The following is a 27,670-nucleotide window of genomic DNA, read 5'->3' as shown; positions in this document are numbered from 1 at the left end:
AAAATAATTTGTAAAAATTTCTTTGTGTATGACAGTAGAACTCCAACTACAGTAGAACTCCAAAGACATAGAGTTCTACTGTCGGGCACTGGAGTTCTATTGTCAGGTAATTCGGGTATTTTTAATAATATTTTCAAAAAGTTCTTAAATCTTTGGAGTTCTACAGTCGCATACAAAGAAAACTTTTAAAAATTATTAAATTATTGGGGTTCTATTGTCGGTGGAGTTCTTCCGTCTTTGGAGTTCTAATATACGGTCGCCATACCGTTAAGAAGCAGTACCAAGGAATGTTACAGCTTCGTCTGCCCTCAAGTTTTAAGTCACACACATCATAAGTTCTTTAAAAAATCAGTTCACTCTCTTCTTCCTTGTTCATGTAATCTCCCTGGGCACATCAGAGTCTCGTCCATCTTAATTGGGTAGCAGATTGTTTGTTATTAACTTCCACAAATGAAAAATCGTAAGCTTTATTTATTTAATTAAAAATTACATCAATTTATGTGTGCAGAAATATATTAATACATCATAAATTTTGTTAATTATTTTTGATTATGAAGAATAAATATGTATAATGCGGTTTGTAGAGTTACTGGAAATGGTATATGAAAAAAATATATATATTGCTAAATTATATGGGTTCAAATAGTTAAATCTGCTTGGTATTGTTGACACAAAAATTTGCATGAAATTGGGTAACTCATTTAAGATTCAAGTACAAATTCTTTCAACCTTTATAGAGTACTCTACAGTGAGACAAATGTTGTTTAAGCAACCACCTATCTTGTGTACAACAAATTTCCATTTACAAAATCCTCAACTAAATGATTAAAGGAAAGAGCTGAGATAACTTAATGAAATCCCAACAACAAAAAAAACTAGACAATGAAATCTTTTGGTTCCTGAAAACTTTGGATGTTTTACTTCTAGATTAACAACACATTAAATTTCAAATCTAAAGTGGATAAGATTGTCACCTCACCACTTACCAGCCTTCAATTAGTGCATATGTTACTTATGTTAACAGCTTAAGATAAACGACAATTCCATAAAGCCTGCACAATGGGATGGCTGAAGTTCCATATTTAAAAGGTGCCTGCAATCAAACCGAATCAAACATTCTAAGTGCTGTCATGATGCAAACTCACTTTAATCAAAAATTTTACCATTAAGAAAACTGTACATGTTACTCAGCTTCTGGATGTGGTGGATGATGTGGTAGACAGCATGGTTTCCCAATCTTTATAAGCTTCAAGAGTCATCTACACATAAAAAAATAACTTGTCACTTTCAGAGTAATCCACATACAATAAAAATTTAATTGAATCTACTGTAACATCAAGGCAGTCACACTCACCATTGACAACCCGATTCAACTGGAATGAATATGTCACATATTCTAAGAATACATCTACCAAGCAATCCAGCTTTGGAACTTCAAACCCCCATACAATCATACATAACACAATGTTATGCTGTTACCTTATTTAAAAAAAAAAAAAATGCTTCAGCACTATAAAAATTTTCTTAAATGATTCTACATTTAGCAAGACGAAATATAGTTCCAACCATCGTTAACTAAATTATAAAAACCACACTTTTGTGGCTTGACGAATAAAGTGACGAAACGAAATCTACTAAAGATTGTGTCGGCACTCGGCACGACCACATTGATTTACGATATTGAAATAAAAACTGAACTGTAAAATTAGAAAAAAACTAATACTCATTTTAAAATTTAAAATGTAGTAAGAAAAATGCTAGAAATAAAATAAAGAACAAGTTCAGAAGATACAAAGTTAAATACAAAACTACTCACAAGTCACAACGTCACGAGCTCACAAGTCAGTCAACCACGAGACGAATGAAGCAGACCTGCAGACGACAGGGAAACGGGATTCCATAAAGCAGTACGGAATTCCTCTACTAGGTGCCCGGAAAAGTAAGAATTGGCGGTTTTTTCAAAAATCAAAATGACATTGACAACAACAAATTCTAATAGTTCAGATGAGGTTTATGAGTAAGTGGTTTTTCAACAAGAATTCACCATTTACGAAAAGGAGAGCTGAGAAGAAAATAGGATGAAAGGAACTATGCCTTGTGTCTTACCCAGTTACCTGGATGTCAACAAGTCAAATTCAGCCCATCAGTCAATCCATGTGCGCTGGGAAGAGGAGTTGAAACTCGAACGCATGAATTCGATACCAGCTTTTATTGGAGGACCCTATTAAACTACTGCTCCCGGATACGTGTTGGCTGCTTGTTCCACTGTTGAAAACAGCGCAATTGTTTGTGACTGTTCTTGAATGAATCTTTTAATGGAAAAATGAAATCATTAAAATTAATGACCCTATAAAAATTACCAAGAAATAATAACTTGCTTCAGGATATTAACTTGCTTCAGGATATCAACCAAAAACATGTTGACCAAATTTTAGAAACTGAACTTTCAACAAGGCAGTCTTTGCAAACCACCATCTCCCTCTAGCTGGCTGTTGGTGCATTTGCAGTGTGTGTTATGTACAATAGTTCTACTGACTATAGTTTGCCAGATAAAGACACACAGAAAAACATTTTTGTAAGCATTCATCCCTCTTTCAGCAGCAGATTCAATGGAAAAAAAATGGAACTTAGTGGAGATTGAAAAACCTGCAATTTCAGGCAAAATGAATGTTTAGTTCCAGTAATTTTGGTTTAGAGTTCACTTAGGGTAAGAGTAACCAACTTTAAATGCTCAAATTCACTTTGAAACTTGTTCTTCAATCATCGCCGACATGTCACTGATTCCAAAATCCAATTTGAAGCAGACAGCAAAAATGAGAATTCCATAAAGTTGTTCACTTATAAAGTGGTTATTACTCTACTAGGTGCCATAGGCTGTGATTGCTTTCATATGTGAAGTGGTAACTAATGGCATGAAAGTTCACAATCCAGAAATATCCTTTATAACTGTAAAGAAAGAATAGGCCTTTAAAAAATGACATGTAAGATGATTAGATTTCATCAATGGGCTGTAGAGATAGTCAAATGGAGAGTTAGACTTACTTTTTTTACAACTATCGAGAGTGGTTCAAGCGTTTCAAGTGGGGTTCAAGGCAATCGAGCAAAACATTTTTGTTGCTGGTTCTTGTGCGTTGATAAAGGAATAATCCACAAAACATCGGTATCTCCGGCGAAGTGTCGTCAGCCGTGGTTATTCAGTTAACCCTTGCGAATCGTCGACCCGGTAACCTTAGCTGGTCCAATTAAGGCTAGTCAGTTTGCACACAATCAAGAAAGAGTGTGTACCCAGGTCAGATACAAATCCAAATATGTGGCCTCTTCGGTTCAACATTTTTGCACTGTTGCTCACCGTAGAAAATTCTCAATTAGAACACATTTTGATCCTACGGCATTGGCCTTTGAAAGAATTGTTTAAATTTTTTTATTTACCAATGGATCTCGATCCTGGTTTGAAGTACTCGTAGAATATGATCTTGTTGCTGAGTCGTAACCAACATCTTCAGGTCGAAGTCTGAAAATATTTGTTTTTGTTATTTTATGTCAATATGGTTGTCGTTTTACTCAAGAAAAGGTAATTACCGCATAAGAGCATCACAGGCACTGCCTTGAGCCCAAGGATAAGTGGATATGACGTAGGATCTTCCCATGGCGCTCGTTTTCCATAGAGCTGAAGCCCTTCTTTAGCTGCGTGCAGCAGGTAAGGCCCCAAAGTATAATTCCAAAGATCGGTGAACCAAATTTGTGAGCACGTCGAATCAGCTGGGACCTGTAGGAACCAACGCGGGCTAATCGTCACGTCAGCCGAATTGTGAGTCTCCAGAAATTTGTTCATGTGGGCCCAACAACGAGGGATCCACTCGACAACTCGCTCCAATGCTCCGTCACGTGATTTAGCCAGCAGTTGACTTTGAATCAAGCGACGACGTAAGAAACGCTGGATAAGGCCTTGAACCGGCTCTGCATGATTTGCCAAAAGAATCCACCTAATGACGAGGAAAGTTACAAAATAAAATAATTAGCTCCACTGACAACTACGTTTGTTAGTCGTCAATTATCTGAAATTAAACTGTAACTGGAGGTGCACCGAGGATTACACCATTGGGCCTATAGTGCCAATAAGGTACGGGAATTTTCGGTTCTCTCTAACCGACTCAAAGTGAGATAGTGGCGCAAAGATATCGCAAAGGGAAGGAGCCAGGTGTAAATCTTCCAAAATTATTACAGTAGGAACGTCGCTTGAACTGCCAGTCAGCAAAGGTTCACTATTGCCGATTCAATATTGCAGATTCAAATATTGCCGAACTTCCTTTTACAGCTCATCTGTTGTTCAAACAAACAAAAAAATCAAATAAACCAATAAATGGTAACTAAAGTAGCCTACATATTCTTACTTGAGCACCGTGGAGAAAGTTGAAGGAACATCATCGCATCATCCTTCAAGATACAATAGTCTGCAAGTTTTCAAGCCAAATAAGATTTGCCCGTTCCTGAAGGGCCATTCAGGATGACTCGCCCAGTATGTTCGTTCAATAACGACACATATCTGTTAACGAATAATAATGAAGTTTGCACATTTGAACCAGACTTGAAAAATGAATGAAAATTGTCTTGGATTGGTGGTTGTTGAGGATGTTTCAACACTTCTTTTACCAATGTGATCTGGGCATTCTGGGCTTTTCAATCATCATTTTCTTGACTTGACTGCTTTGTTCCAATCACGTGGCTTGAGACTTATTGTGAGACTCGACACCCATGAATAACACAGGTACTACAATTGGGAAATCGAGTAACAATAGAAAACTAAGCACGAACGGAAAAATTTGGCAAATGTCCATAGTCCATTACAACCACAAAATAAAGGGAGAAAACACTTACACCTTCACTATTCTAGTATTCTAGCTGTTAAATAAGTTTGCAACCTCAGAGCACACAGCTCAGAGGAAGGTGCCATTCGGCTGCCATTATTGTGATCAGATTGTGAATTTGTGATGCAGACGAACTTCGGTGAATAGGAGGCAGTGTTACAAATTTTAGCGCGAAGTCTAAATGTTATGTTTATCAAATACCAAATACCATGCAAATACCTTATAAGGGCCGGCAGCCAGTACCCTGATTTCTCAATCAATAAAAAATAAAAAATAAAATACAAATGTGGAAGGATGTAGAAGCAAGCTAACTTTTCGCGCAGTATTTTCATTTATATTTATATTTAGAGGTTACGGCGTACAAAACATTTTCTTTTTGGAATGCCGGGAAGTAAGTGCATAAATCCACACAGGATTCTAAAATAAATTGTACTAGAATAACGAAAGGTCAGACCAGGTATTGATCTCTGCCACTAGACATTTTGTTGAGTGTAATTTAAAAAAGCGTCATTCTAGAAGGTGTTTTCATATTTCCTTTTTTTAGAATCCATTAGAACGGAATGCGGTTAAAAAGAATATTAGTAGTATAAACTTAGACTACCTGCCTAAGGTGTAAAGAATTGTGGCTTCGTTGCCTACTGATATATGCTGAACGCGTGTCACTATCGATTATCTATCTATTCATAGAAATATATTTTTAATAACAAGCGTCCTCGTTTACGAGCGCTTGATACATGCAAACCATATCAAATCAAAGGGCAATAGCATTTCGAGATTTTTACTTGTTAATATGAAAGACCTAAATGGCTTTTAAACAATTCATTCTAAAATTAATGTTTCACAGGTAGCGTGGCCGAGTGGTCTAAGGCGCTGGTTTTAGGCACCAGTCTCTCGAGGCGTGGGTTCGAATCCCACCGCTGCCAATAAATTTTTCTTTTTTAAAGTTACTGATTAACATGGTGTGGTTCATACATGCTATGTATATAAGAAAGAAACAGAGCTTTTATTAGGGAATTAAACGCAGCAATTTGCGTTATGCTTCAAACACAAATATCGATTCCGTTTTGTGCGGTTGCGTGACAAGAGCGCAGAGATTTTGGTGTGGACAAGGGTGTGGATTCTGTACAGGTTATTGGATAAAGGCTATGATTCATTATCGTTATGGAAATGTCTAAAATGCAAATGTATTTCTTACCGCAATAGAATCAGCCAAAAGACTTGCATTGTATGTATCAAGAACACGGAAAAATAAAAAATTATTCCAGTACGAAAAGGTACGAAAAATCTAGAATTATTTTTCCTAGACAGCAACGGGGTTACTTAAAGATAAGACAATCAAGCTCTGCTAATCAAAACTGACTACGACTTGTGACATAAGAAAGTAATTGCTTGTAATAACATTTTCGTGTTGCTGGGCACCAGGTTGTCAATCAGCTAGCTAGTCAATCAGCACCAGGTAGATAATCAGCTATATCATCAGAGAATGCCAACAAAGCCCAAATCTAGATTACCATCACCGCGGACTTTTTGTTTAGTCATTTTTACTTTTGTCAGCCATACCAACATCACAGAAAACCTTTTACTTTATGCAGTCGTTGAGCTTTGCGCACATCCTTTAGCAAAACAATGTTCCCTACAGCTCATATCAATCCACTATATTTTACACGCACACACCACCCTGATTTGATAAAAAAAAGAACCGGTCGAACTACGACATAAACAAACAGATGAATTAACGTCTGGCGGTGAAAACGATTTTCAAATTGGGAATGAATAAAAAGGAAATCGATGAAAATGGTATAGACATCGTGACTGTAGAACCGTAGAAGCGGGTTCCCTTCTATGAAAGAAATGAAGACGGGGACGACGCACACAACGGGAAAAGGATTGTCAAAGAAAGAATGTCTTGGATATTTAACGATCGACGGATCGAGAAAACAGAGAAGATTAAGAAGACACGGCCAGCAATCCAGTATGACAAATTCCAGTTTTTCGGATTGACCATGGCTAGGCCTAATTATTTTCCAATAAGGGCGAATGAGTTCTCGTTGTTCACTTCTTTGGGCAACCATGAAAGGGTTTCCAATCATGGGACAAACGATCAAAAAATAAATCTCCGTTAGTACAGAATTCAACTTAAATTAATTGGAGATTACGTCAACACGGCAACACCCAAATAAAACTTGGAAAACCATAGACTATCGATAATTTCAATTCTCTATAATCGGCCGATGCCCATCATTTGAGAAAAAGAGGAAACAAAATTTCGCAAATTGTTGTCCATCCATCGACGTTTTTATGTTGTTACTGCCGGAAGAGCTAATAAAAGCCTGAGAATAATGCAACTTTCCTCTTTAAAAAAACGAGAGAAATTAGTTATTTCGTCTGAAAGTAAGAATAGGAAATCGCATACGCGTCTAATTCTTCTCAAATTGGGCGATACAACAGACTGTGAATTAATAATCACTCGTCTCGGTTTTCCCTTTTCTTTCTTCTGCCATTCAGCTTGTCTTCTGGTAGCGATGACGGAAGCAATTTTTTTTTTTTTTCTAAACTAAACATCACGAGATGATTTGTGGTTACCAGCTTTTTGGTTGAGCTCTTCAACTAATGGGCAAAACCGATATGGAAGAAAATGAGCCAACTCCTGAGCTATATAAGCCTGCCAATCTCATTTCTTATTCAGTCACCAACTGGCAACTACCACCGCTCATCCAGATATTCAAAATCACCTAGCGTTTTCTTCAGGATCATCCCTTTTCCAAGCGTAAGTTCCTGTAACATACAAAAATATTTAACGTTAAAAGCAATTAAAATTATTTTGCGATTTTTTCCTTAGATGATGAACAAATACGTATCGCACTTTACAGTCAGCCTTTTTCTATTTCCACTGTTGTCAATTACCTGTGGCAGTTCGATTCGGTCTTCATTGACTGCTGAAGAGAACAGTCATCCGTTTCTAATCCGGAAAATCGACAACCTCAAGCAACGTTACACCGGGAATCGCGATCCGTTTCAAGATACGACCCAAGAGAGTCAAATTGAAGATACTTCTAATAATAACGCACCTTTGATGTCAGAAAACGAGGAATTTCTCCCAGTGCTAGAAGGAAAAAAAGGGAGTGATAACAATATTGTTTTAATAAATCCTAGAAAAGTCAAGTCATCATCCGTTGCTGTTGCTCCGATCGCTCCCAATCCTGAGAGGCGTCTGTATTATCCGTCTCAACCTGTCGACCAACCAAAGTATCGGACAGACACCCATCGCTACGGTCGTGCTTCTCGTGAGACGTACCATTACCATTTGGCAAACAATAACTCACCTCTCCGTTTGTTTGACTCGGCTCCTCTCCAGCCCAAGCAAATGGGATTCCCTCCGATAGCTAACACGCGTGAAAATTTGGGAAAACAAATCAACTGGAACGCCAAAGTCGGTAGAGCTCATCGTTCGTTTTACGATGTGATGACGGCTTGATTCACCCATTTTCAAATTGTTGCCTGACATTCGGAAAATAATTTTCCTGAATGTTTTCCTATTGAATTTTTGTAGTTTTAGTCCTAGAATTTTGTTTTGATGCGATTAAAACTTTTTTTAAGACAATTTGTTACATGGTGCAATAAACGTATAAAAGAAATGACCGAGATTTACCTTTGTGTCAAGACGAGCCTGTTTTCCAAATATGACGTCACCCCCCTACAAATAGAGAAACTTGCATAAGATTAAAAGTAATCAATGTCAAGTAAACTTTAAGGCAAAACAAAGTTGCGTATATTTTCCGCAAGAACGCTGGTAGCCGGCGACCAATCAACTAAAAACAACAAAAGGGACAACAGAGACAATAACCTCTTATTGGCTGCTGGGCAAACACGGCAAACAACAAAAACACACACACAAGAGACAAAACGGGATAAATTAAATCGATAAGTAAATTATATCGAGCAATCACTTTTTAAATTAAATTAACTTCAACAACCGGGCAGGAGAGGGCGGGGTCAGGTTTTGATGGGTTCAATCAAAGGAAAGGCGGCAAATGTTACAAGGCGCAATAATCTAAATTGAGCAAACACGAAATTCATTAATTGATTAAATTCATTGAACATAAGAGGCAAGTCGGGGCAACATGTTACAAAAGGTTGTCAGCGTCGAGGTGCGACCGCTGGGAACAACGACGGACGTCGGATTACCAGCCCGCTGGATGCGGAAGAATGGGCCACCCAGCCGGTAACAGTCAAAGTCGTAGGGGCAATCCTTGGCGGTCACGCGGGATTCAGTTGACATTGTAGAGCAAACTCCGTTGCGGCCATTTGGCATATTTGACTGCTGGTACTTTGATTGAGGCTGCAACTGCGACTGGGGGAACGACTGCGTCTGCTGGATGAAAGATTCACACCACGTCGACGAAGAACAACAAGGATCTTGTTTAACGTTGGCATCTGGAAACGAATGAGAAGATTCAAGAGGCAATGGAAAGTCTGTGTTGTAATTGGAACCGGTGGCCGTGACAGAAGACGACGAATTGGTATTGTTGGCGGATGTGAAATCTTCCGGAGTATAAATTTCACTGCTGCTAATGGACGTGTCGGGCGCTGCTGTCGCATCGAAATAGCCGCTGGATGAATTCGGCGGTGTGTGGAGGGATGGAGGCGGTACCGTATTCTCAAAATTGTTGTTGTTCAACTTGATGTTTTGAAGGTTCTTCCACGTATTGAGATCGTAGGAATCGTCTGCTCCCATCCATCCGGAATCGCAGCTATCAAAACTGCTCTGCGGAAGCGATTGGTCACTGCTTCCGCCAGATTTCCAGCAGCCGACGGAACTAGTGGCGCTAACGCTGCCCACACTGCAGCAACTCTTGTTGTTGTTGGCCGGATTGATTCCGCTGCAGTCGCTCAGCACGGGCATCAGGATCGATAGTTCTTTGGAGAGATCCGGCAAGGGTTTCTGCTGCATCATGGCTAGTGATGGAATAACTGGACTCATCATCGGCTGCTGCTGTTGTTCCCACGTGCTGCAACCGCCCATGCTTGATTGATATTGATGTTCTTTACGGATCGTGATGGAAGTGGCTCCCGTCGTCAAAGAACTGAACGAGCAGCTGGCCGAGCCTCGGGACTGCTGTCTCATCGGCTGCTGGATCAACGCAGCTGCCAACTTTGATCGTTTGTACGTCTCCTCGTCGACAATGTACGTCGGATCCATTTCCATTTCGCTGGCCGATCGTTTCATTTTCAATCGGGTCATGCAATTCATTTGATTGTCGGCAATTTCTTTCTCTGCAGCTATAAAATAACATGAACATGACCGAAAAGTATAGCATAATTGAATCAGGAATTTAAGTTTACCCTCTTTGAGTTTTAATAGTTGTTGCTGCTGTGCTCGCAAATTTTGTTCCCGGCGGAGGATCCTCCTTTGGCGATTGGCTTCCAAAATCAAAGCGACAGCTTCTTCGTTGTTGTTTTGTCGAGCTTTGATGGCTTCCACTAAAACACCTTGCTGGAAATATAATGAGATATACTATAAGTTAAGTGAGTAATCTCTCAAGAGTTTGATCAATACCTTCATCTTGCCGGGCAGACTGAGGGACATGGCCAACGATTGAAGTTCCTTGTAGGAAAGTGTATCAACAGTGAGGGTGCTTGGCTGCTGCTGATGGCAGATAGACTCGTTATTCATTTTTGCTGGCGTCGTCACAACACACGTAAAACTGGTTAATAAGCACCGAATCACTCCCACTTGTTCTTGTTGGATGGGAGAGAAAAGACGAAAAGTTATTTGTTCTTTTCAGCGAGAAAAAGTTGTGAGTCTAATCTCTTCTTGTGTTTGGTGGAATTTCAACAATTGAAGAAAAACAAAACACACAAAAAATATTTTTGTAATTTTTTGAGCGACGAGCACAATAAACTTGACCTCCGGTGGCTTAGCTTGTCACGAAGATACTGATAACACCTGTTTTTGGTTCGTTTGCGTGCTGATGCTACCATTACGTGCTGGGGTCACCTTAGGGCAGACAAGAAACGGGGTGGTGGCGGTGGGTGGGTGAAAGGGTTGTTACCTTATAGATAAGTCGGCCATCTTAGAATTTTGGTGGGTGGTTTTTCTTTTTTTCTCCACTTGACTCATCGACACCTAATTTTGTGGGTTCCGGAATAGGAAAACGGAATTATGCAAAAACGGAATTTTTTTTCAAAAGGTGCCTTTTGGTCGTAGGTGGAATAAGAAAAATAAGGGTGTGGGTAAGCAAATTTTTCTACATAATTTTGGTAAAAGAAAAACAAATTTTCCTTTTTTTCTCGAGAAGGGGAACGGATGCAAATCATCAAACTGATGACCTTTGTTTTGTCCTTTCTTTTATTTGCATAATGATCTATGCATCTTTTGTAAAAATCAAGTGCTGGTGATTTTGATTAAATTTTGATTAAATTTTGATTAAATGCTCCTGTGCTCTATTGGGACTTTGAAATGACATAATACGCCTGACAAAAAAAGCTAATTCATCACAATTTAATTAATGGAGTGAATTTGGCAATTTGCTTGTTCACGCCCTTGGAGCCTTTTATTAGACGGTCGCTTTGCCTGTCATAATTTAATGACGTTTAACCATACCCGTTGAAAGGGGAAATTGTAAACTGTCAGATAGTGACATACAACTAACGAGAAATAACTAGGGGTAGGGCGATATAACTTTAGCGCTAGCTACTTAAATGATATGTCATTAAATTTGGATTTGGCCACATTCAGCCACCAGGCTGTTGTTTCAAATTGGGATTCAGATTATTTAGACGGGCACGTTCGATAAAGGTTCTTTAAGTTTGACTCATAAATTAAATGTTGAGCAATCCCGTATTAATAGATCACTCTGATTAAAAAAAAGCAAAAATAATAGGAAAATGATTCGATTCTCTCCCGGCCAATTTTTCACATGTCATCAGATTTATTTACTTTTAATTCGTCACACTGGACCGTAAATAGTCTAAAAACAAGATCTTCAAAGTTTACTGAGTGTCTAGACCATTTAAATGCTCATCTCAGTCAAATGTTTTGAATATAAGTCTGCCAAGATTTCAGTTTCCTTCTCCTACGACAATGTCAATGTGGAAGGGAAGAATTATTCTGAGCAAAGCCTTTCACCTTATTGGTGACCCTATTCCCCTTTGCCCTCAATTTTTACCGTTGCTAAGGTGCATAAAGGTAAAAAAGAACTTTTTCACTTTCACTGTGCGTGGAGCACAAGACTTGTAATGTTGTCGAAGGTCAATCTAGGGCAAAGAGGGAACACGGTCAGCCAGGTGAAAGGTTCTTCAGCGAGATTATTGGTGTCAAACTCGTAAAGGTTGGAATATAGGTTAAGTTAACCGTTCCACTAGACTCTACGTCCCTACAAAAGGCAGGTGCTTGGCAGTTCTAAGGTCAGTGTCGAGTTGATTGTGAACGGCGAAACATCTTCTCCAGCAACAAGGTATTTAAACATATGAAATTATCTTCTTCGTAAAAATCTACAGTCCTCAAAAAACCTAGATTAACATTTTTTCATGGTGATCTAAACTGGCACTAGATAAATTCAGTTTGAATTTGGAAAAAATGGATAGTCATTTGTTTTTATTTTAATACTTTTCATTTTTACAGTTCCTGTTTTGCCAATCGGTGAAGAGAAAAGATATCAGTGTCGAACTATTTCAAATCGACATGAGGGGATTGGTAAGTTGAATATATTAAAAATGAACTATAATTTTAGCATCTAATTTAACTGATATTATGTTGAATCAGGCGATTATTCCTTTCTTGGCTGCTACGGCATTTGCCGCTCCCAATTATGCACCAGCTCCCCAGAACGCAGCTGGTCCTCCATTAGCGAGTTCTTACGGTAACTACGTAAGCCCGACCGGAGTTAGAGCGCCATCAAATATTGACGAAGTTCAGAAGGAATGGAACAAATTCATGGAGTAAGTTTTCCCTGTTGCATAATACATGTTTTGTTCAGAATATTTACGTTTCTGAACGACTGAGTAGGAAGCTGCCTTGGCTCAAGGGACCACCTGGACCACCTGGACCACCCGGAGCATCTCCTAGCGCAGATCAAGACACCAGTTACGGACCTAGCTACAAACAACGTCAGCAAGTGATTGTGGGTCCTCCTGGTCCAGCTGGTCCAGCCGGCGCACCCGGAGCAAAGGGAGAAGCCGGATACGCTGGCAATCCTGGAATGAATGGCGCAGCTGGGGCTGTAGGCGCTCCTGGATACGATGGCGCTCCTGGCGCAAAGGGAGATAAGGGCGCAGCAGGTTACAACGGAGCTCCTGGTCCCGCCGGTGTAGATGGTTACCACGGAGTCAAGGGAGAGCGTGGATTCACCGGAGCACCAGGCCCAATTGGAGCTCTAGGAGCACCAGGCAAAGATGGTTACAATGGCTTGAATGGAGCCCCAGGACCCAAAGGTGAACAAGGCCCAGTTGGTCCGACTTTGATCTCAACCGTTCCCGGTCCCGTTGGCGCTCCGGGTCCCGCTGGTAAAGACGGATGGCCCGGTTTCCCTGGCGCTCCCGGCCCTATTGGCGAAATTGGCGCTCCTGGCCCAATCGGACCTGTTGGAAAACCTGGAACGAATGGCTTCAGCGGAGGTCCTGGCCCTAAAGGTGAAGCTGGCAATCCTGGTTTCAATGGAATGCCTGGCAAGGACGGACTCAACGGAGCACCAAGCACTCAACCCGGCCCAATGGGACAAATGGGACCTGTTGGACCAGCTGGTTTCAACGGCGCACCAGGAAAAGACGGTTTCCCCGGTAAAACAGGTAAGGTTTTCCAAATATTAATTTGAATCAAAATAATGAACTAATTTCCCAACTGTTATTATTTGATAGGTCCCCCAGGCAGGGAAGGATTAAACGGACAACCTGGCCCCGCTGGTATTTCAATTAATGAAACCTTTATTAAGTTTATGTTTAACTGATTTCCTTTTCTCAAATTAGGTGATGTTGGACAACCTGGTAAACCTGGCAAAGATGGTTTCATCGGTTTCCCCGGCTTCCCAGGAGCACCAGGTGCTCCTGGGCCAGTAGGAGCCGAAGGCCAACCCGGCCAACTAGGCAGACCTGGTAGCCCTGGACCGATGGGACCGGTTGGCGATATGGGACCTCAAGGCAATCAAGGCGCACCCGGCTTCATTGGCGCCCCTGGTCCGATCGGACCTAAAGGCGCATTCGGAGCTCAGGGTAGCCCAGGACCAACAGGACCTCAAGGAATCGCAGGATCGCCCGGCTTTACCGGCGCTCCCGGTCCTACTGGACCCCAAGGCAGTCCCGGATCTCCTCCACCTGTGGGAGCTCCAGGACCCGGTGCTCCACTTCCCATGGGCGCTCCAGGACCCGGTGCTCCATCTCCCATCGGCGCTCCAGGACCCGGCGCTCCAGGGCCTGGTGCTCCAGTCTACTATGATTCTTCCGCTCAACAGACCACTTTTCAAGCGCAGCAGCCATCTTACTCCGGCTGAAATAATTTTTAAAAATCTACTTTGATTCACCAAGTGCTCGACTTGACATTCAGACATCTTCAGAGAAAGACAAAACAACAGCAAGAAAATTTACTATATGACTGCTTCCTATATACATTCCCTTTCGCTACAAAAATGGTGTTGACTCATTCACATAATTTTGTTGGTATGAAAGATATTAAGTATTGAATATACAACGTACACAGACAAATACTGGCAAATCTTTTGTTTGTCAAGTCCTTTATTCTGGTCTGTATGTTTAAAGATGATGGAATATTAAAAAAGTAAAGCCAAATTCATTGCATGTTTCACTGCAGAGTAGAAAATATATCGTCTCGCATAATAATATAGGTTAACTGCAAGTAAGCAGTACTTTGGAAACAACATTAAGTCGTAAAACTCTGTAGTTGTAGTTGAAAGTGGCACATTGTTGCAAGTCATTGTTTTATGTCATCATTATTATGTTAACAACATTTTGACTTGGAGAAAGAAAAAGTCGAGCGAAAGTTTTATTGATGTAGACCGTAAAGTAACATGGAAAAAAACAATAACAGTTATTCTCGAAAAAGTGAACATAATTCTAGTTCAGTTCATATTTAATAATCTCTCGTCCAAAACTCTGGGCAAAATAGTTTTTTAATAATAACGCAGTATGGGCTATGTGCATACCATTTATTGATTTATTTTCGTACAGTGCAAGCTAGGAATTGAAAAAAATTGTAACTCGAGGCTAACGAAAGCACAGCAGTCGTCAGCACCTTGATCAAACAATCAGAATAAATTCAAATTATACAATCAAGCCCAGTTAGATTGACCCTGTTCGTCCGCCCAATTGACGTGAAAGCGAAAATTTTCGCGTGTGTTGGATATCGGAGGGAAGACCAACCTCCTCGGTTTGGGAAGAGCCGATTCGAACGGACGGTAATAAAAAGGGCTGCTGTTTCCTTGCGGGTGAGGATAAGGAGCACGCGGAGGATCAATAGAGCTGGCCTGGCGAAATTTAGGTTGATTGGGTTGGAATGTGTAGTACGAATAATTCGGAACATCAGGATATAACTGCTGATTGGGCTTGAACTGTGGCAGCACAACCCTGGGGTGATACTGGGGTTGCATCTTATTTTCAAGTCCAGACTGCAGTTGTTGATCAGTCGAAAAAATATCGTTCATCTTCATTGACCAGCTCGGGTTCAGTGGAAAAGAATCTTCTTTCTCAGGAGTTTGCGGAGTGGTTGCAATACGTGACCCTGGATAGAAAATAGGGAAATCGGGTAGATCGGAAGGCTCGGTAGAAGTGGATTGAGGTGCTTCCGTTGTCGAGGGATTCTCTGCAATGTTTGTTAAAAGCTTGGTTATTACTATGGCGGGAACTACCACGGGATATTCTTCCTCGTTCGAATTGGATTCATGGTAATCTGTTGATTTTTCAGGCAGATGCGTCATCACAACGTTAGAAATGTTTTCTTGTGCTTCTTCTTCGTTGGAACTGAAGGAGGAATACTCTGTCTTATTGGTGGACTCTTTCTCGGAAATTTCCGTTGAGGCATCCGCCGGAGCAGCGGTAAATGGTAAATCTGGTGAAGCTGTCGTAACAGAGGCGAGTAAATAAGATTGAAGATGATCTACTGAATAAGATGTTGATGCAACTGATCGTGACTGGATTTCCATTTCCTCAATCGAACCTTGGGGATTTAACAGAAAGTCAGTTGTTGAAGGCTGTGATCCGTCCTCAGGATTGACAGAAAGATCTTCCAATTCCTTGGCGATAGATTCGGTGATGTCGACGACTGGCATAATGGAAACATCTTGAATGTCAGACATTGGAGTAATGTTTTCAGTTGTATCCTGCAGAAAGTTGGCATCCAGCGGAAGCGACGGAAGCTCTTCCGACGGATCAGATGCAGTTGAAATGACAAAACTGGACGGACTTTGGATTGGGGATGACTCAGTACTATCGAAAGTGTCGTCTTCCGGGGCCAAGTCTTCAGTTGTTGCTTCAAAAGGCTCACTAGTAGCTCCAACATCAAATATCTGGTTATCTTCTGTCAAATTTGCATGGCTGCGGATGAAGCGCTGGAAGTTGACAAGCTTCCGCCCTGACTGGCGATTGCCCATTGTTGCAGACTTGGATGAAAGGATCGGATTGGCGTCGGTGATGGACAGCTGAAGGATAATCAGGCAAGTAAAGATCGCCATGTTTCTCAACTAAGGACAGCATAGAGTAAAATCTGTTATTCATTAAATTATATTATTTCTATTAAAATTTTGCCAAACTTACGTTAAGAAAATTCATGATGCTCACGCAAGTGCTCACGAGCTGTCGAGTAGTCAAGCCTGTAGGAAGAAGAAATCTGAATGAACAATAAGACAACAAAACGGTTTATATAGCTCTTGCGACTCGCTTCTTTTCTTTCTTTTCTCCGCTTTCCCAAATAATGCGCGCACCAAGTCATCTGAAGAGATGCCGCTATTATACAGTTTACATTGTGCCACCCGCGACCACGGCGATACGTTGTGTAATATTTTATTCGCCGAATGAAAAATATAATACCTATGACGAAAGGGAAAATTAGGACAAGTCATATGATATCTGTTATTGCCTTCAGCTGGCGAGGATTCATGTAATAAAAGATTTGGGCGAATATTAAAACGCACGATTTCTATTCTTCCTTCATTCCCTTCATTTCACTCAGACTACCGGTTTAATTTCTCCATTTCAAGGAGAAAATCTGCGTATTTCCCCGAGAAATTTAATTATTAAAGATTAAAGTTGAATTTGAATTTTCCCCGTCTCCATGTAGGCCTACTATCAAGTAGTTTATTCGTCTCAATTCCAAGCCACTTGTACTAGAATTTACTCCTCCAGCTCACATCTGAGAAAGAAAGCAAATATAATAATTAAAAATAATAATAATAATTTTTAAAAAATCAAGCTTGATCGACTTTGCTTTGGGAGAATTCTTTCCATTTTTTTTCGCAACTTATTGCGTGCCAGTTGCGTGCTTTTTCGTCAAGTTGTAGCTTCCAAAGATTTCCGCTAGGTGACGTTCAACGCGCTGTATTTGAATTTAATATTTTATTATTTCCATCACGTCAATGTCCTTGGTCAAAGTATAGCTTTATAGGTGTGACAAGTGACGATGGGAGATAACGAATAATGGACAATCACTGCGTTTGCATTATACCTTGATAACTCATTCCATTCCAAAGTTTAAAAAATAAAAAATCATGTATAAATAAACTTCAGTTAGACTTTTCACTTTGTAGTATCACAGTAAACATGATTTGTAAAAAAAAGTGTAAACTCATGCTTAGATCTGCTTAGATCTTATATAACACGTTTTTTTTTAAATAAAATCCAAAAAATACCGATTAATCGATCATTCATTCATGTGATTTAGCAGCACCCCTGGGCCTTGGTAGCAACAGTCGTCCGTTTGAGTTGAGAAACGTGCGTTACTTTTCTTAGTCTCTTCTAGCTCATCAGCTAGCTGCTAGCCCTTTTGTCATCCATTGTTTTTGTTAATCAATTAATAGGTTTTTCAATCAAATAGTATTTTAAATAAAAATTAACAAGAATGCAGGAAACAATCAAACTGAACAATGGAACAGAAATGCCTTTACTAGGACTTGGTACTTGGAAGGTAATAGTAAACAGCATGATAAAAAGTAATAATCTTAGTATCAGCCTTTCATTGTGTTATTCAATATTTGACAGTCTGTCCCTGGAGAAGTAGAGAAAGCAGTGCAAGATGCAATTACTATTGGATATCGTCATATAGACTGTGCGATGGTCTATGAGAATGAACATGAAGTAGGAGTTGCATTACATAATGTAATAACAAGTGGAATTGTTAAGCGGGAAGACCTGTACATTGTTAGCAAGGTAAATAATTTTTTGCTGCAACATCTGTGTTCCGGAAGTAATGCAATAGTAAATGTTAATTTATTTCTAGCTCTGGAATTCCCACCACAGACCAGATTTGGTGGAAGCTGGGCTACGTGAATCCCTGAAACAACTTCAACTTGATTATTTGGATTTGTATCTCATTCATTCCCCGATGTCATTCAAAGTAATTTTTAACCACCATTTCACGCTTTTGTTATTTAACATATAGTTTTGATTGGTGAATTGCCAATTTTATCAATATTATTCTGAACTTTTTTTGCTAGGAAAATTCTGGTTTAAATCCAGTAGATGAAAATGGAAAGCTAATTTACTCCCATGTGGATTATGTCGAAACATGGAGGGCAATGGAGGCTTGCGTACGAAGTGGACTCACTCGTTCAATTGGTCTCTCTAATTTTAACAGTTACCAGTTGCAGCGAATCTGTGACATTTGCACGATTAAACCGGTTACAAATCAGGTACGCTATTAATATTATGTATCATTTAAAAATCGCTTGCTAAGGAAAACAACCAGGCTGAAGAATAATTGGGAAAATTTTTTGTTTGCATAGGTGGAATGTCACCCTTATTTAAATCAAGAAAAACTGCTGGATTATTGTGCAAAGAGACACATTGTTTTAACCGCGTATAGTCCGCTTGGTTCACCTGATCGTCCTTGGGCAAAACCTGGAGATCCTTCTTTGTTGCAAGATCCTGCTGTGCTAGAAATTGCCAAGAAACACGGTAAATCACCGGCTCAAGTTCTAATTCGCTATCAGGTAATGTTTGATTTTTATGGAAATCAATCTAATACAGTAGAGTCAATATTTAAATATTATTATTTTCTCAGATTGAACGTGGAATTGCTGTTATACCGAAATCCGTTTCAAGGGCCAGGATCGAAGAAAACTTTAACGTTGGTAGTTTCCGTCTGTCGGAAGAAGATATGGTCAAACTGAATTCCCTAGATTGCAACGAAAGATACCTTCATCACGAGTGGGTTGCAGATCACCCCTACTTTCCTTTCGCTATTGAATTTTAATGGAGTCATCACAAGTACCCCAACTAATGTAAGGGTTTATATAGGCACTATGTATGTAAAGGCTGCATTCATAAATTGGTGAAAGGTACAAGACATTTTGTTTTCGCATTTATTTTTAACATTAGTCCTTTTCGTGCCTCTGTTTCATTTGTTTATAAATCTCCCAAGTGAACCGAGTGTAGAACATTCTCCTCCCGGATGCTGCTTAGCCGTTACAACTGGCACCTTTCCTACATGCTCGTCGCTACACTTTCTGTCAAGTGTAATTCTCTAGGGAGGTTGTCTTTTGTCTACCGAGGCATGATTGCGTGTGTGTGGGTCGGGAAAGCCTTATTTCTCTTCAGTTGACCGGCATCATACGAGTGATCGACAGAAGGTGTTAGCCGGTCAATCTGGAGCGTGCAATCGCAGCGTTTCATCTCGTTATCGACAGTGTTGTCTCTCTCTCTCTCTCTCAGGAAACTTCAGTGTGCGTGTTTTCAACCAACGCTCCGCCTCCCGCGACCGCGTAGCATTTAATTTGACCGACCGACCCACAGCTGTTTCAACTTTCAACACTTGGACGTGACTAGACTCGGCGCGCTTAGTGTTTCTCTTCTCCTCAAAATAGAGAAGTGAGTGAGTTTTATTTTTAATGTTGGTCATAGCGAGCTGGATTTTTGTGAAAGAGAGCTGAGACTCATGGTTATTTATTTTGTTTCTCATGCCGTTTATTTTTATTTTTGTTTTTTTTCGCCTCTCACTGATGAGTGAGGCTGGCGTTTAGCTCTATTTTCAATATCCACCTTCTGCAAACAGAGAGGAAAAATTGGTCGAGATGTGGGTATCGCACAGCTTTGGCGATTTTTGTTGATCTCTGGCAGTTTTTACACCATTTCTCATCCGGTCGAGCGTGAGACGTTTTGCCGCTTTGTTGGCTCCACATTAACGTCATTGACGTCAAAAGTCCCGGAATAACGCAATGCCCCTCCAACGTTTTCACACAAGTCAGGATGCGGAATTGAGAAACCGATGGATGTCCTAACTGGTGAAAAGGAAAAAAGGAAAAGAAAAAAGCATGTAGGTTTCGGGAGCGCAGGCAGATGGAAAAGTTGATATCTATAAATAGAAGTCGGCATCGGAGCCAGCCAATGGATCTCAGCAGGCTAGGACAGGAAGCTGCTGGTTGTGTACACGGCAGCGCGTGTGGAAGACGGTTTCTTGACACAGTTCTTTTCTCTTTTTCTTTTTTACACACATCCCGAATCCTCGTCTATTTTTACTGCGCGACGAAAACTCTGTGTGTGAGATGGACGCTGCACATTCAGTCGAGACGTCCAGCATTAGCGCCACGGTTGTCTCGATGAATTTGCAATCTCATTAAAGCGGACTGTCTCTTTGGCCAATTGCGTTGTCCCATGCATCGTTAACTTGGAATTAACTTGGTGGAAACTGGGTCACAATGAAATCTGGACCTGTCCCTCCACACACACACACACACCGAACCCCCCACACCCACTTCCAAATATATAAATAAAGTGTGTCGCTCTGTGTGCCTTGTCAAATCTGGCGATGGCTTTATTTTGGGTTTGAAATATTTGACCTCCCATCGGTTCCATCTGCAGCACTCGTCGACTGACATTTTGATACACGATGTGACTATAGGATAGTTTGCTTTCGTGATCGATCATTCAAGTTAGACTATCAACTTGTTCCATGCTAAACGAGTATCACTGAAAGATGGCAATTGTGTTACAATCCTGTCTAACGAATGGCAGATCGAATTCGATTCATAACGTGTTGAAAGACAATTTACGTCATTTCTTTTTCCCATTTTTCTTTTGTCACCCAGTTAACAAAGTTGTAGGATTTTCCCAAACGAATCATTTTACGAAATAAGGACCTTTTTTAAAAGTGTGCTCATAACTTGCTTGTAACGAAGTCGGAGGTGACGTTTCACTGGATACTAGAGCCGCGATGGATCAGAGAGTAGTGCTTTTTTCCACCTTTGGGCTCCGAGCCAAAGTGGATTTGGTAGCAAACAGAAAACACGAGCGGGCGGATGAAATGAAGGCCCCCAGTAAGCTTCTAGTGGCTTTGTCGAGCAGTAACGTCTGGATCGCTCGATTCCTGGCTATATCTGATATATATTTCGGTGGAAGCATTCATGTTCAATCTTGATTTTAAGTGACTGCCATCATGTTCTCCTTCTTCCGTAAGAAAAGCGCTTGCAAAGAGTCGAAGCCTGAGCAGCAGACGACCGATTGTGCGGAGGAGGACAATCAGGGCAAGAAGAAAATCAAAAGTGACAAGAAAACACTCAAAGAGACAAAGAAAATTGTAGCGTTCAAACCGGAATCAGAGCAGCCCAACGTCAACTCGTCAACGTCCAACGTTGCCGCTAGTCAGAAAGTTGCCGAAGTTCCTGCTGCTGTTCCAGCTGTTCCTCCTGTCATTGTTTTAATTGCCGAAGACAAAGATTTCACGCTCGCCGCAAAGACTTTAATTGACTACTCCTCCAGTCATGATCAAGTGGAAGCACAAGTTCCTAGCTCATCCGAACCGGATGATGTTTTCCAGCCACCGGAGGAACCACCCGAGGATGTGTTTTGCGAAGCGCAAGAAGTCATTCAGCCGGAAATGAATTGTAGTCTGTCTCAGCCCGATGACACATCTGAAATTTCCAACAGTCTGGTGGCAAAAGATTTATCCAAACTGAGCGTTGACGATAAACAACAACAGTCTCGTTGTCGTCGTCGCGTCTCCTTCAATGACGAGGAAACTGTTATTATTTGCGATCCTGTTGACGTCACAGACTCGGCCGTACCGGATGCGGAGCATAAACTATCAATCACGATAGCACAAAGAGATTTGAGGGAAGAAGCTCCGTTTTTATCCGAGGATTCTTCACCTCTTCCACACGACGGAATCTCAAGTATTATTCCAAACTCCTCCTCCTCAGTTCCAGAATCGCACACACACTCAAAACTAACGCTAGCTATACTGCCTTACGAGTGGCGTTGTGCTAACACGTTGAAGTTAATCGCACATATTAGCCCCATTTTGATTTGTTTTTAAGTATTCCTTTTGAACGTTTCATGTCAATTGTTGTTTTTCCCAACTCAAGTCGTCCAGCAGGACGAGAAAATGACGACAGCCGAGGAAGACCAGTCGCTGGACTTGCTGGCCATGATGGAGGAGCAAGTCCGACAATTGGAAACGGAGCTGAAGGAGAAGAATGACAGGGTGGAGCAGCTGGAAGCCATGCTGGCCGATGGGGTGGCCGATGAGGACCGGCAGACCCAACTGGAAGCCATCGAACGCTTGGAAGCCGACTGGAACAAGGAGCATGAACTCATTGACAACGAACGAGAAGAGGAATTGCGGCTTTTACAGGAGGTATATAAAACAGTCATCAATTTTTTAAAAACATTCTCTTATTACAATTCCGGTTGTTATACGTAGGCTTTGGAAGAAGCCCTCGAGGAAAAAGCCGAAATCGAGTCCAAAATGCTGCGGGATGCATCGAGAGAATCGCAGCTTTTGGACGATTTCGAGTGGAAGCTGGGCGAGATTGAGCGCGACTATAAAAAGAAACTGGTCGAAGCCGAGAAATCGGCCGAAGAGCGATTCAAAAACGAGATGGCAATCGAGTACCAGAAGCTCGTCGACGACAAACGGGATATTGATGCAAAACTAACAGAAGTACTACGTCAATGTTTGATATGATATATACTTACGATGGTTAATTTTTGATTATTTCGCAATATGACCAGATTGCTCACCTCAAGAGTTTCGAAGCTGAAGTGACTCAATTGCGAGGTCTGGTCTTTGAGCAGCAGAGGGTCATTAGGACGGCTGCCCGTCAAGTCGACCACTTAAAAGAGACGGAGAAGATCCTGGAAGACGATCTGCACAAGCTCCGAATGAACGGCTGCACGCGCAAGCAACAACAAGAGATGGAGGCCAAATGGAAGGAGAATTCGCTCAGCGAATACAACCGGTTACGAGCCGAATTGGTGGCTTCCAATGAGGAGGAAATGCTGAAAGCCATCCGACAGGTCGTTCGTGAGAAAGATGAACAAATCACCACCTTGAAAAGGCAGTTTGATGCCCAGCAATTGGCGATGAACCATCAAGTCAGTTTATTCCAAGTCATTTTACTTTCTTGTTTCTAATTTTATTTCAACATTTTCTTTTGCGCTAATTTTTACAGATGACGGAGCTGAAGAATTCGTTCCAGCAGCGAGAAGCTAAATTGAATAAACAGATCGAAACCACCCGGGCTGAAGCTGATCGAGAATTATGTGATTTGCGAAGACAATTGAACAGAGTTCAGGACTCGCATGTGGAATTCATGGAACAAGTCGAAAAGAAACACGCCGAAGAACTTAGTATAAATTTAAAATTTTACGACGACAATTCAAATATATTTTACATTCATTTGAATTATGCACGATACAGAGCAGTGCGGATCCTCTATCGAGGAGAATCAGGAAGCCCTAGAGCAAAACTATGAGGAGAAGCTGAAAACGATCGAAGTTCAACATCAAAGCCAATTGAGTAAAATATCACCGTGTATCATTTTCAACCCGCATGTCAGATTTCCTTCTAGCCGAGTCGTAGTCGATACATATCACGGGCTCTTTTGTGTGCACGAATGGTTTTTCGTCTCAAGTCCTACCCTAAAAACTCACATCTCAGTATATTGCGCTTAAAATAGTTTACTCCATAGACGCCCTTCAGAGCCTCATTGAGGAGGAAAAGCAAGAGGCATTGACCCAACTGGGAGAACATTATCAAACCCAACTGCAGTCTCTGCAGGAGCACATTTCTGATCTTCAGAAGCGACTCAACGACGCCAACAAACAGGTATATGCCGAGTGATTCAACTGGAATTGTCATAATACCCAAGCTGAACCTTTTCCCCATTTGGAATACCCACAAAGTCTTCTCAGAGACAACAGGAGCTTAACCGATTGGAAGAAGTCATTACGCAACAAGAGGAACAGTTGGAAGAATTACGGAAACGCTCCGAAGAAGATCAAAGCGAATCCAATAAAGACATGTCTAGTTCCCGACGACACAGCTGCGATGAGAGCACCGCCAGCACTACGGAGAGCAGCGGCGAAGATGATTACGATGAATCCGCAGCACCACCCAACGGGTAAGTGGCTACAAATTAGGCAACCCCAAAAAATCGAACGTATAAATGCAAAACACATTTTTTCCCCCCTTTGAATTGATTCTTCCTTATATTCTCGATTATATCATCTCGATAAAAATCTTTGATTTCCTCCCGTCTTAAGAGCTTTTGACGTTTCGTCCAATTGTTATATGTTTTAAAGATAAATATACAATAAGAAGTTATTTAATCAGAAGTTAGTTATCTAGAATTTTAGATCACAATTATATAATTTACATTAAATGTAAAAGAAAATGGCTTCATCTAAGTATATCAAGAAGAAATGGTTTATTTTATTATTATTCAAATCTTATTTTTCAACCTTTCAAAAAGCTCTCTGCTGGCGCTTAAATTGCGCTGCACACTCCCCCCGGGATCGGTTCACTGGTTTTTGCTTGTTCGAATGGTGTTTTTGACTATTACATAATTTTTTTCAAATGCATTTTGAATCACATTTCTTGAATGGATTTCCCACCCTACAGTTTCATTATTCTTTTTCTTCCGAATTTTATTCTTTTGTTTTACTTGAAATTGTTGTGAGGGTGTGATTTATCCTTTTGATTTTTTTTCCAAACCGCATTCTATAAATTAACGATTTTCTATTCTTCCTTTTGGGCCCGACAGTTTTCCTGAAACATTTCCATTATTCTTCCTCATCCTCGTCGCTTTCGCTTGCTATCTCATTTTCACCAGCTGGTCGACCTGGTTATACTTCACTGTTATTTTCTTAGTTGCACTTTTGGCCGTCGCTAAACTTACAAGTGGTTAGAGCTTTTTCGGCTTTTAAAAAATTCGACGGCCAAACAGCCAATCACAAAATTTTTTTTTTGTTTTCCAATTCGTACGGGTTCAGTTCAGCTTCCGGTTTTCTATCATCACCGTAGTTTTGTCAAAGTTTCATTCACATTTCCAACTGAAAATCGTAATGAAACGTTATACAGGAATTCATAAAGACTTTCTTTCTATTTTGTTTATAAGCATAATGAGCATGTATTATTCAAGACCAGCTCCTCCTAACAAGAAAAAAAGATCCTGATTTATTACCTTCACGTCCTCGCCATCTTCTCCTCTTTGCGTGCACTAATTTAACTACCCCCCTGGGTGAAAAGTTTTCTTTTGAATTTGAAATGTGCGATTATTTGTGACTGCCATTTGTTTTTGCTGTTTCTTTTCTTTATTTCTTTCTTTCAATTTTGAGAGAGCATTCGAAATTGGATAGCTCTGGCCTTGACTCTTGCCCTATGTTCTCCTTCCCGATCACTCCGCCTGGGATTTTTTGACGTTCGACATGCTGCAAAAATACCCCCCTCCTTTTTTTTCCACCCCACTTGATTGATGGCTGTTGGCTGGGCAAAAAGAATTGAATGTTGAATAATTGGTGCCAAATCCATCCCCCACTCCCTGCTCCATGTCCAGACAGACAAGGCGTGTGCCGAGCATCAGCATAAATCATAGCCGTCAAGACAATATAAGAGCTATGCCAAAATCGATTTGACAACGACAACGACAAAAACAAAACCGTGACCGTCAAAATTTCAGCTCTGCATCCTGTTCGTTCGAGCGCAATAAAAATTTAAACTACAAAAAACCATAAGACATAAATACTTTTAAAAAAAAAATAAGTTGCGTCTTTAAAAACCAAACGACGCAGACATAACAAGCCGATTTGTGTAATCGACATTTTATTATCCGGATAATTCTAAATTTAATGCGAAGTTATATAATTTGATGGATTGATGACTGTTCAATATATTGCTGTTCAACACGAGTCTATACCATTCCGCGGTTGAATTGTTTCTTATATAATTACCAACCAAAAAAACCAAAACATTTTGTGTATACAGTCGAGGTGCAGGTGACGGATGTTCGCCATCTACGAGCGCTGCAGCCAGTCAAGACAATTTGAGACCTTGCCCAGAGCTGGACATCGGCAATCTATCTTCCATCATGCGTCCGCTGTCGGCCAGCATCACCCAGCATCAGGTAGACTTGTCCGAAGAGTGTCTCTCGATCAAAATCGAACAGTTTGAGCAAATGCAATCGGGAGTCATGGGCTGTGACGATCCCGAACACGCCGAAGCCCAACAAATCATTTTAGAAATGCACCAGGTAAATTGAATTCAAATTAAAAGGTGAACCAAAGATCTAAGATGTTACCTATACTAGGTCCTAGCCGATCGTGACGCCGAGCTTCAAAGGTTAACCGAAGAGAAACGATTCTACCAAATGGAATTGATCCACTGGGAGCGGAATCTGGCCCTCCAGCGAGTCGGCCTGCCCCTGGCCCTGGTACCCGACCGGCTCTCCAACGAATCCGAGTTGAATCCTTGGCGGGGATTCTCAGCTCCGCCGGTGACCAAGCCCCGACTGCCGGACAACTATCGCTATCCATCGGCGGCGGCTTACGGCGGAAGTCGAGCCGCCTCTTACGAACTCTTTTCGCCCAGCGCCACCAGTCTGAGCCCGGAAAATCAATGCGGACGTCATCAGCTGTTCGCGGCCGAACAGCAGCCGCTCCCGCCGTCGACCCTGATGACCACCGACGACTGGATGTCGGGAGCGGCTGGGCTCCTGGACGTCGCTTCCGACGTCCGCCCAATGCGCTGGCCACCTCAGGAGGGCAGCCATTTCTTCTACAGCGACGAGGAGGAGGATGACGACGACGACAGCAACAACAACGGATTCACTACCCCGTTGTAGGGGTTCAATCGCTCGTGATGATTATTTTCCCCCTGTATACAACAACTTCTTAAAAATTTCATCGTTCTATTATCGCACCATTTTGTATCCATATCAATGATCCTAGTCTGTAAACTTCTATGAATATTTGTCATTGCAATCAAGGATAGCCGCGTCCTAAAACTGTGAATCATTAATTGGAGCAGTTATCTACTCGTGGGTTTATATACTGTACAATACACACACAAGTCTGCTATTATTATTGACTTTATAGTTCTAGTCTTCGACTACTATTTCAGCTATAACTTCATTTCTGATAGGAATGGCTTCAAATAGATGATGGTCAATTTCGCTCGTGACAAGGACACTCGACGGCCATTAAAGGTTGGACAGCCGAATCTATCTAACAAGGCTGAACGTCATGTCGGTTCTTAATCAAGGATAACTAACGTTTAGCCATCATGTATATATGTCTAGAGAAGGCTAGAGATATAAAGCTGCGCTCTACTCTAAATGGGAGATACTATAGCTGCCATGGTAAAACGACCA

The 27,670-nt window shown here is 41.1% G+C and overlaps 6 protein-coding genes, 1 long non-coding RNA gene and 1 other non-coding gene across 22 annotated transcripts; 5 read left to right on the top strand and 3 right to left on the bottom strand.

The window, feature by feature from the left end:
• Positions 1–599: 599 nt before the first annotated feature.
• Positions 600–3,983, bottom strand: LOC124202462. 10 transcript variants are annotated; one of them, XR_006878164.1, is made up of 10 exons: positions 3,580–3,983; positions 3,430–3,511; positions 3,043–3,338; positions 2,723–2,965; positions 2,375–2,646; positions 2,107–2,309; positions 1,817–1,920; positions 1,355–1,479; positions 1,164–1,259; positions 600–1,093 (listed from the first exon to the last, which is right to left on the bottom strand). It is a non-coding gene; the product is annotated as an uncharacterized LOC124202462 (long non-coding RNA). The 10 variants fall into 10 exon arrangements; XR_006878165.1 differs by having other exon boundaries at positions 1,817–1,872; XR_006878162.1 differs by having other exon boundaries at positions 1,817–1,923; positions 2,115–2,309.
• A 1,725-nt stretch (positions 3,984–5,708) lies between these two features.
• Positions 5,709–5,788, top strand: Trnal-uag. The gene has a single exon. It is a non-coding gene; the product is annotated as a tRNA-Leu (tRNA).
• Positions 5,789–7,540: 1,752 nt separating this feature from the next.
• Positions 7,541–8,509, top strand: LOC124202883. Its single transcript, XM_046599381.1, has 2 exons — positions 7,541–7,632; positions 7,705–8,509. The coding sequence occupies exon 2, from the start codon at positions 7,705–7,707 to the stop codon at positions 8,338–8,340; it is 636 nt and encodes a 211-aa protein (XP_046455337.1). The 5' UTR covers positions 7,541–7,632; the 3' UTR covers positions 8,341–8,509.
• Positions 8,510–8,608: 99 nt separating this feature from the next.
• LOC124202880 lies at positions 8,609–10,811 on the bottom strand. The gene is made up of 3 exons (XM_046599378.1): positions 10,423–10,811; positions 10,209–10,359; positions 8,609–10,145 (listed from the first exon to the last, which is right to left on the bottom strand). Exons 1-3 carry the CDS (start codon positions 10,537–10,539, stop codon positions 8,956–8,958), a joined length of 1,458 nt encoding a protein of 485 aa, XP_046455334.1. The 5' UTR covers positions 10,540–10,811; the 3' UTR covers positions 8,609–8,955.
• Positions 10,812–12,488: 1,677 nt separating this feature from the next.
• LOC124202879 (collagen alpha-1(I) chain-like) lies at positions 12,489–14,561 on the top strand. The gene is made up of 5 exons (XM_046599376.1): positions 12,489–12,561; positions 12,631–12,806; positions 12,874–13,652; positions 13,722–13,766; positions 13,830–14,561. The coding sequence occupies exons 1-5, from the start codon at positions 12,550–12,552 to the stop codon at positions 14,348–14,350; spliced, it is 1,533 nt and encodes a 510-aa protein (XP_046455332.1). The 5' UTR covers positions 12,489–12,549; the 3' UTR covers positions 14,351–14,561.
• A 451-nt stretch (positions 14,562–15,012) lies between these two features.
• On the bottom strand, positions 15,013–16,826 carry LOC124202881. Its single transcript, XM_046599379.1, has 2 exons — positions 16,626–16,826; positions 15,013–16,552 (listed from the first exon to the last, which is right to left on the bottom strand). The coding sequence occupies exons 1-2, from the start codon at positions 16,638–16,640 to the stop codon at positions 15,146–15,148; spliced, it is 1,422 nt and encodes a 473-aa protein (XP_046455335.1). The 5' UTR covers positions 16,641–16,826; the 3' UTR covers positions 15,013–15,145.
• Positions 16,827–17,468: 642 nt separating this feature from the next.
• On the top strand, positions 17,469–19,366 carry LOC124202882 (aldo-keto reductase family 1 member B1-like). Its single transcript, XM_046599380.1, has 6 exons — positions 17,469–17,991; positions 18,066–18,233; positions 18,304–18,420; positions 18,521–18,715; positions 18,809–19,015; positions 19,087–19,366. The coding sequence occupies exons 1-6, from the start codon at positions 17,926–17,928 to the stop codon at positions 19,276–19,278; spliced, it is 945 nt and encodes a 314-aa protein (XP_046455336.1). The 5' UTR covers positions 17,469–17,925; the 3' UTR covers positions 19,279–19,366.
• A 142-nt stretch (positions 19,367–19,508) lies between these two features.
• Positions 19,509–27,380, top strand: LOC124202878 (trichohyalin-like). Of its 6 annotated transcripts, XM_046599372.1 has the most exons (11): positions 19,509–19,892; positions 21,478–22,192; positions 22,385–22,656; positions 22,723–22,962; positions 23,034–23,396; positions 23,474–23,651; positions 23,722–23,820; positions 23,993–24,129; positions 24,207–24,424; positions 26,287–26,551; positions 26,609–27,380. In XM_046599372.1, exons 2-11 carry the CDS (start codon positions 21,898–21,900, stop codon positions 27,140–27,142), a joined length of 2,601 nt encoding a protein of 866 aa, XP_046455328.1. In that variant the 5' UTR covers positions 19,509–19,892; positions 21,478–21,897; the 3' UTR covers positions 27,143–27,380. The 6 variants fall into 6 exon arrangements, with proteins under 6 accessions (XP_046455328.1, XP_046455331.1, XP_046455327.1 ...); XM_046599375.1 differs by lacking the exon at positions 21,478–22,192 and having other exon boundaries at positions 23,981–24,129; XM_046599371.1 differs by having other exon boundaries at positions 19,509–22,192.
• Positions 27,381–27,670: the final 290 nt, after the last annotated feature.

Source organism: Daphnia pulex, chromosome 9 (genome assembly GCF_021134715.1).
Source record: "Daphnia pulex isolate KAP4 chromosome 9, ASM2113471v1".
Taxonomy (NCBI): domain Eukaryota; kingdom Metazoa; phylum Arthropoda; class Branchiopoda; order Diplostraca; family Daphniidae; genus Daphnia; species Daphnia pulex.
This window is presented reverse-complemented; position numbering and strand designations above follow the sequence as displayed.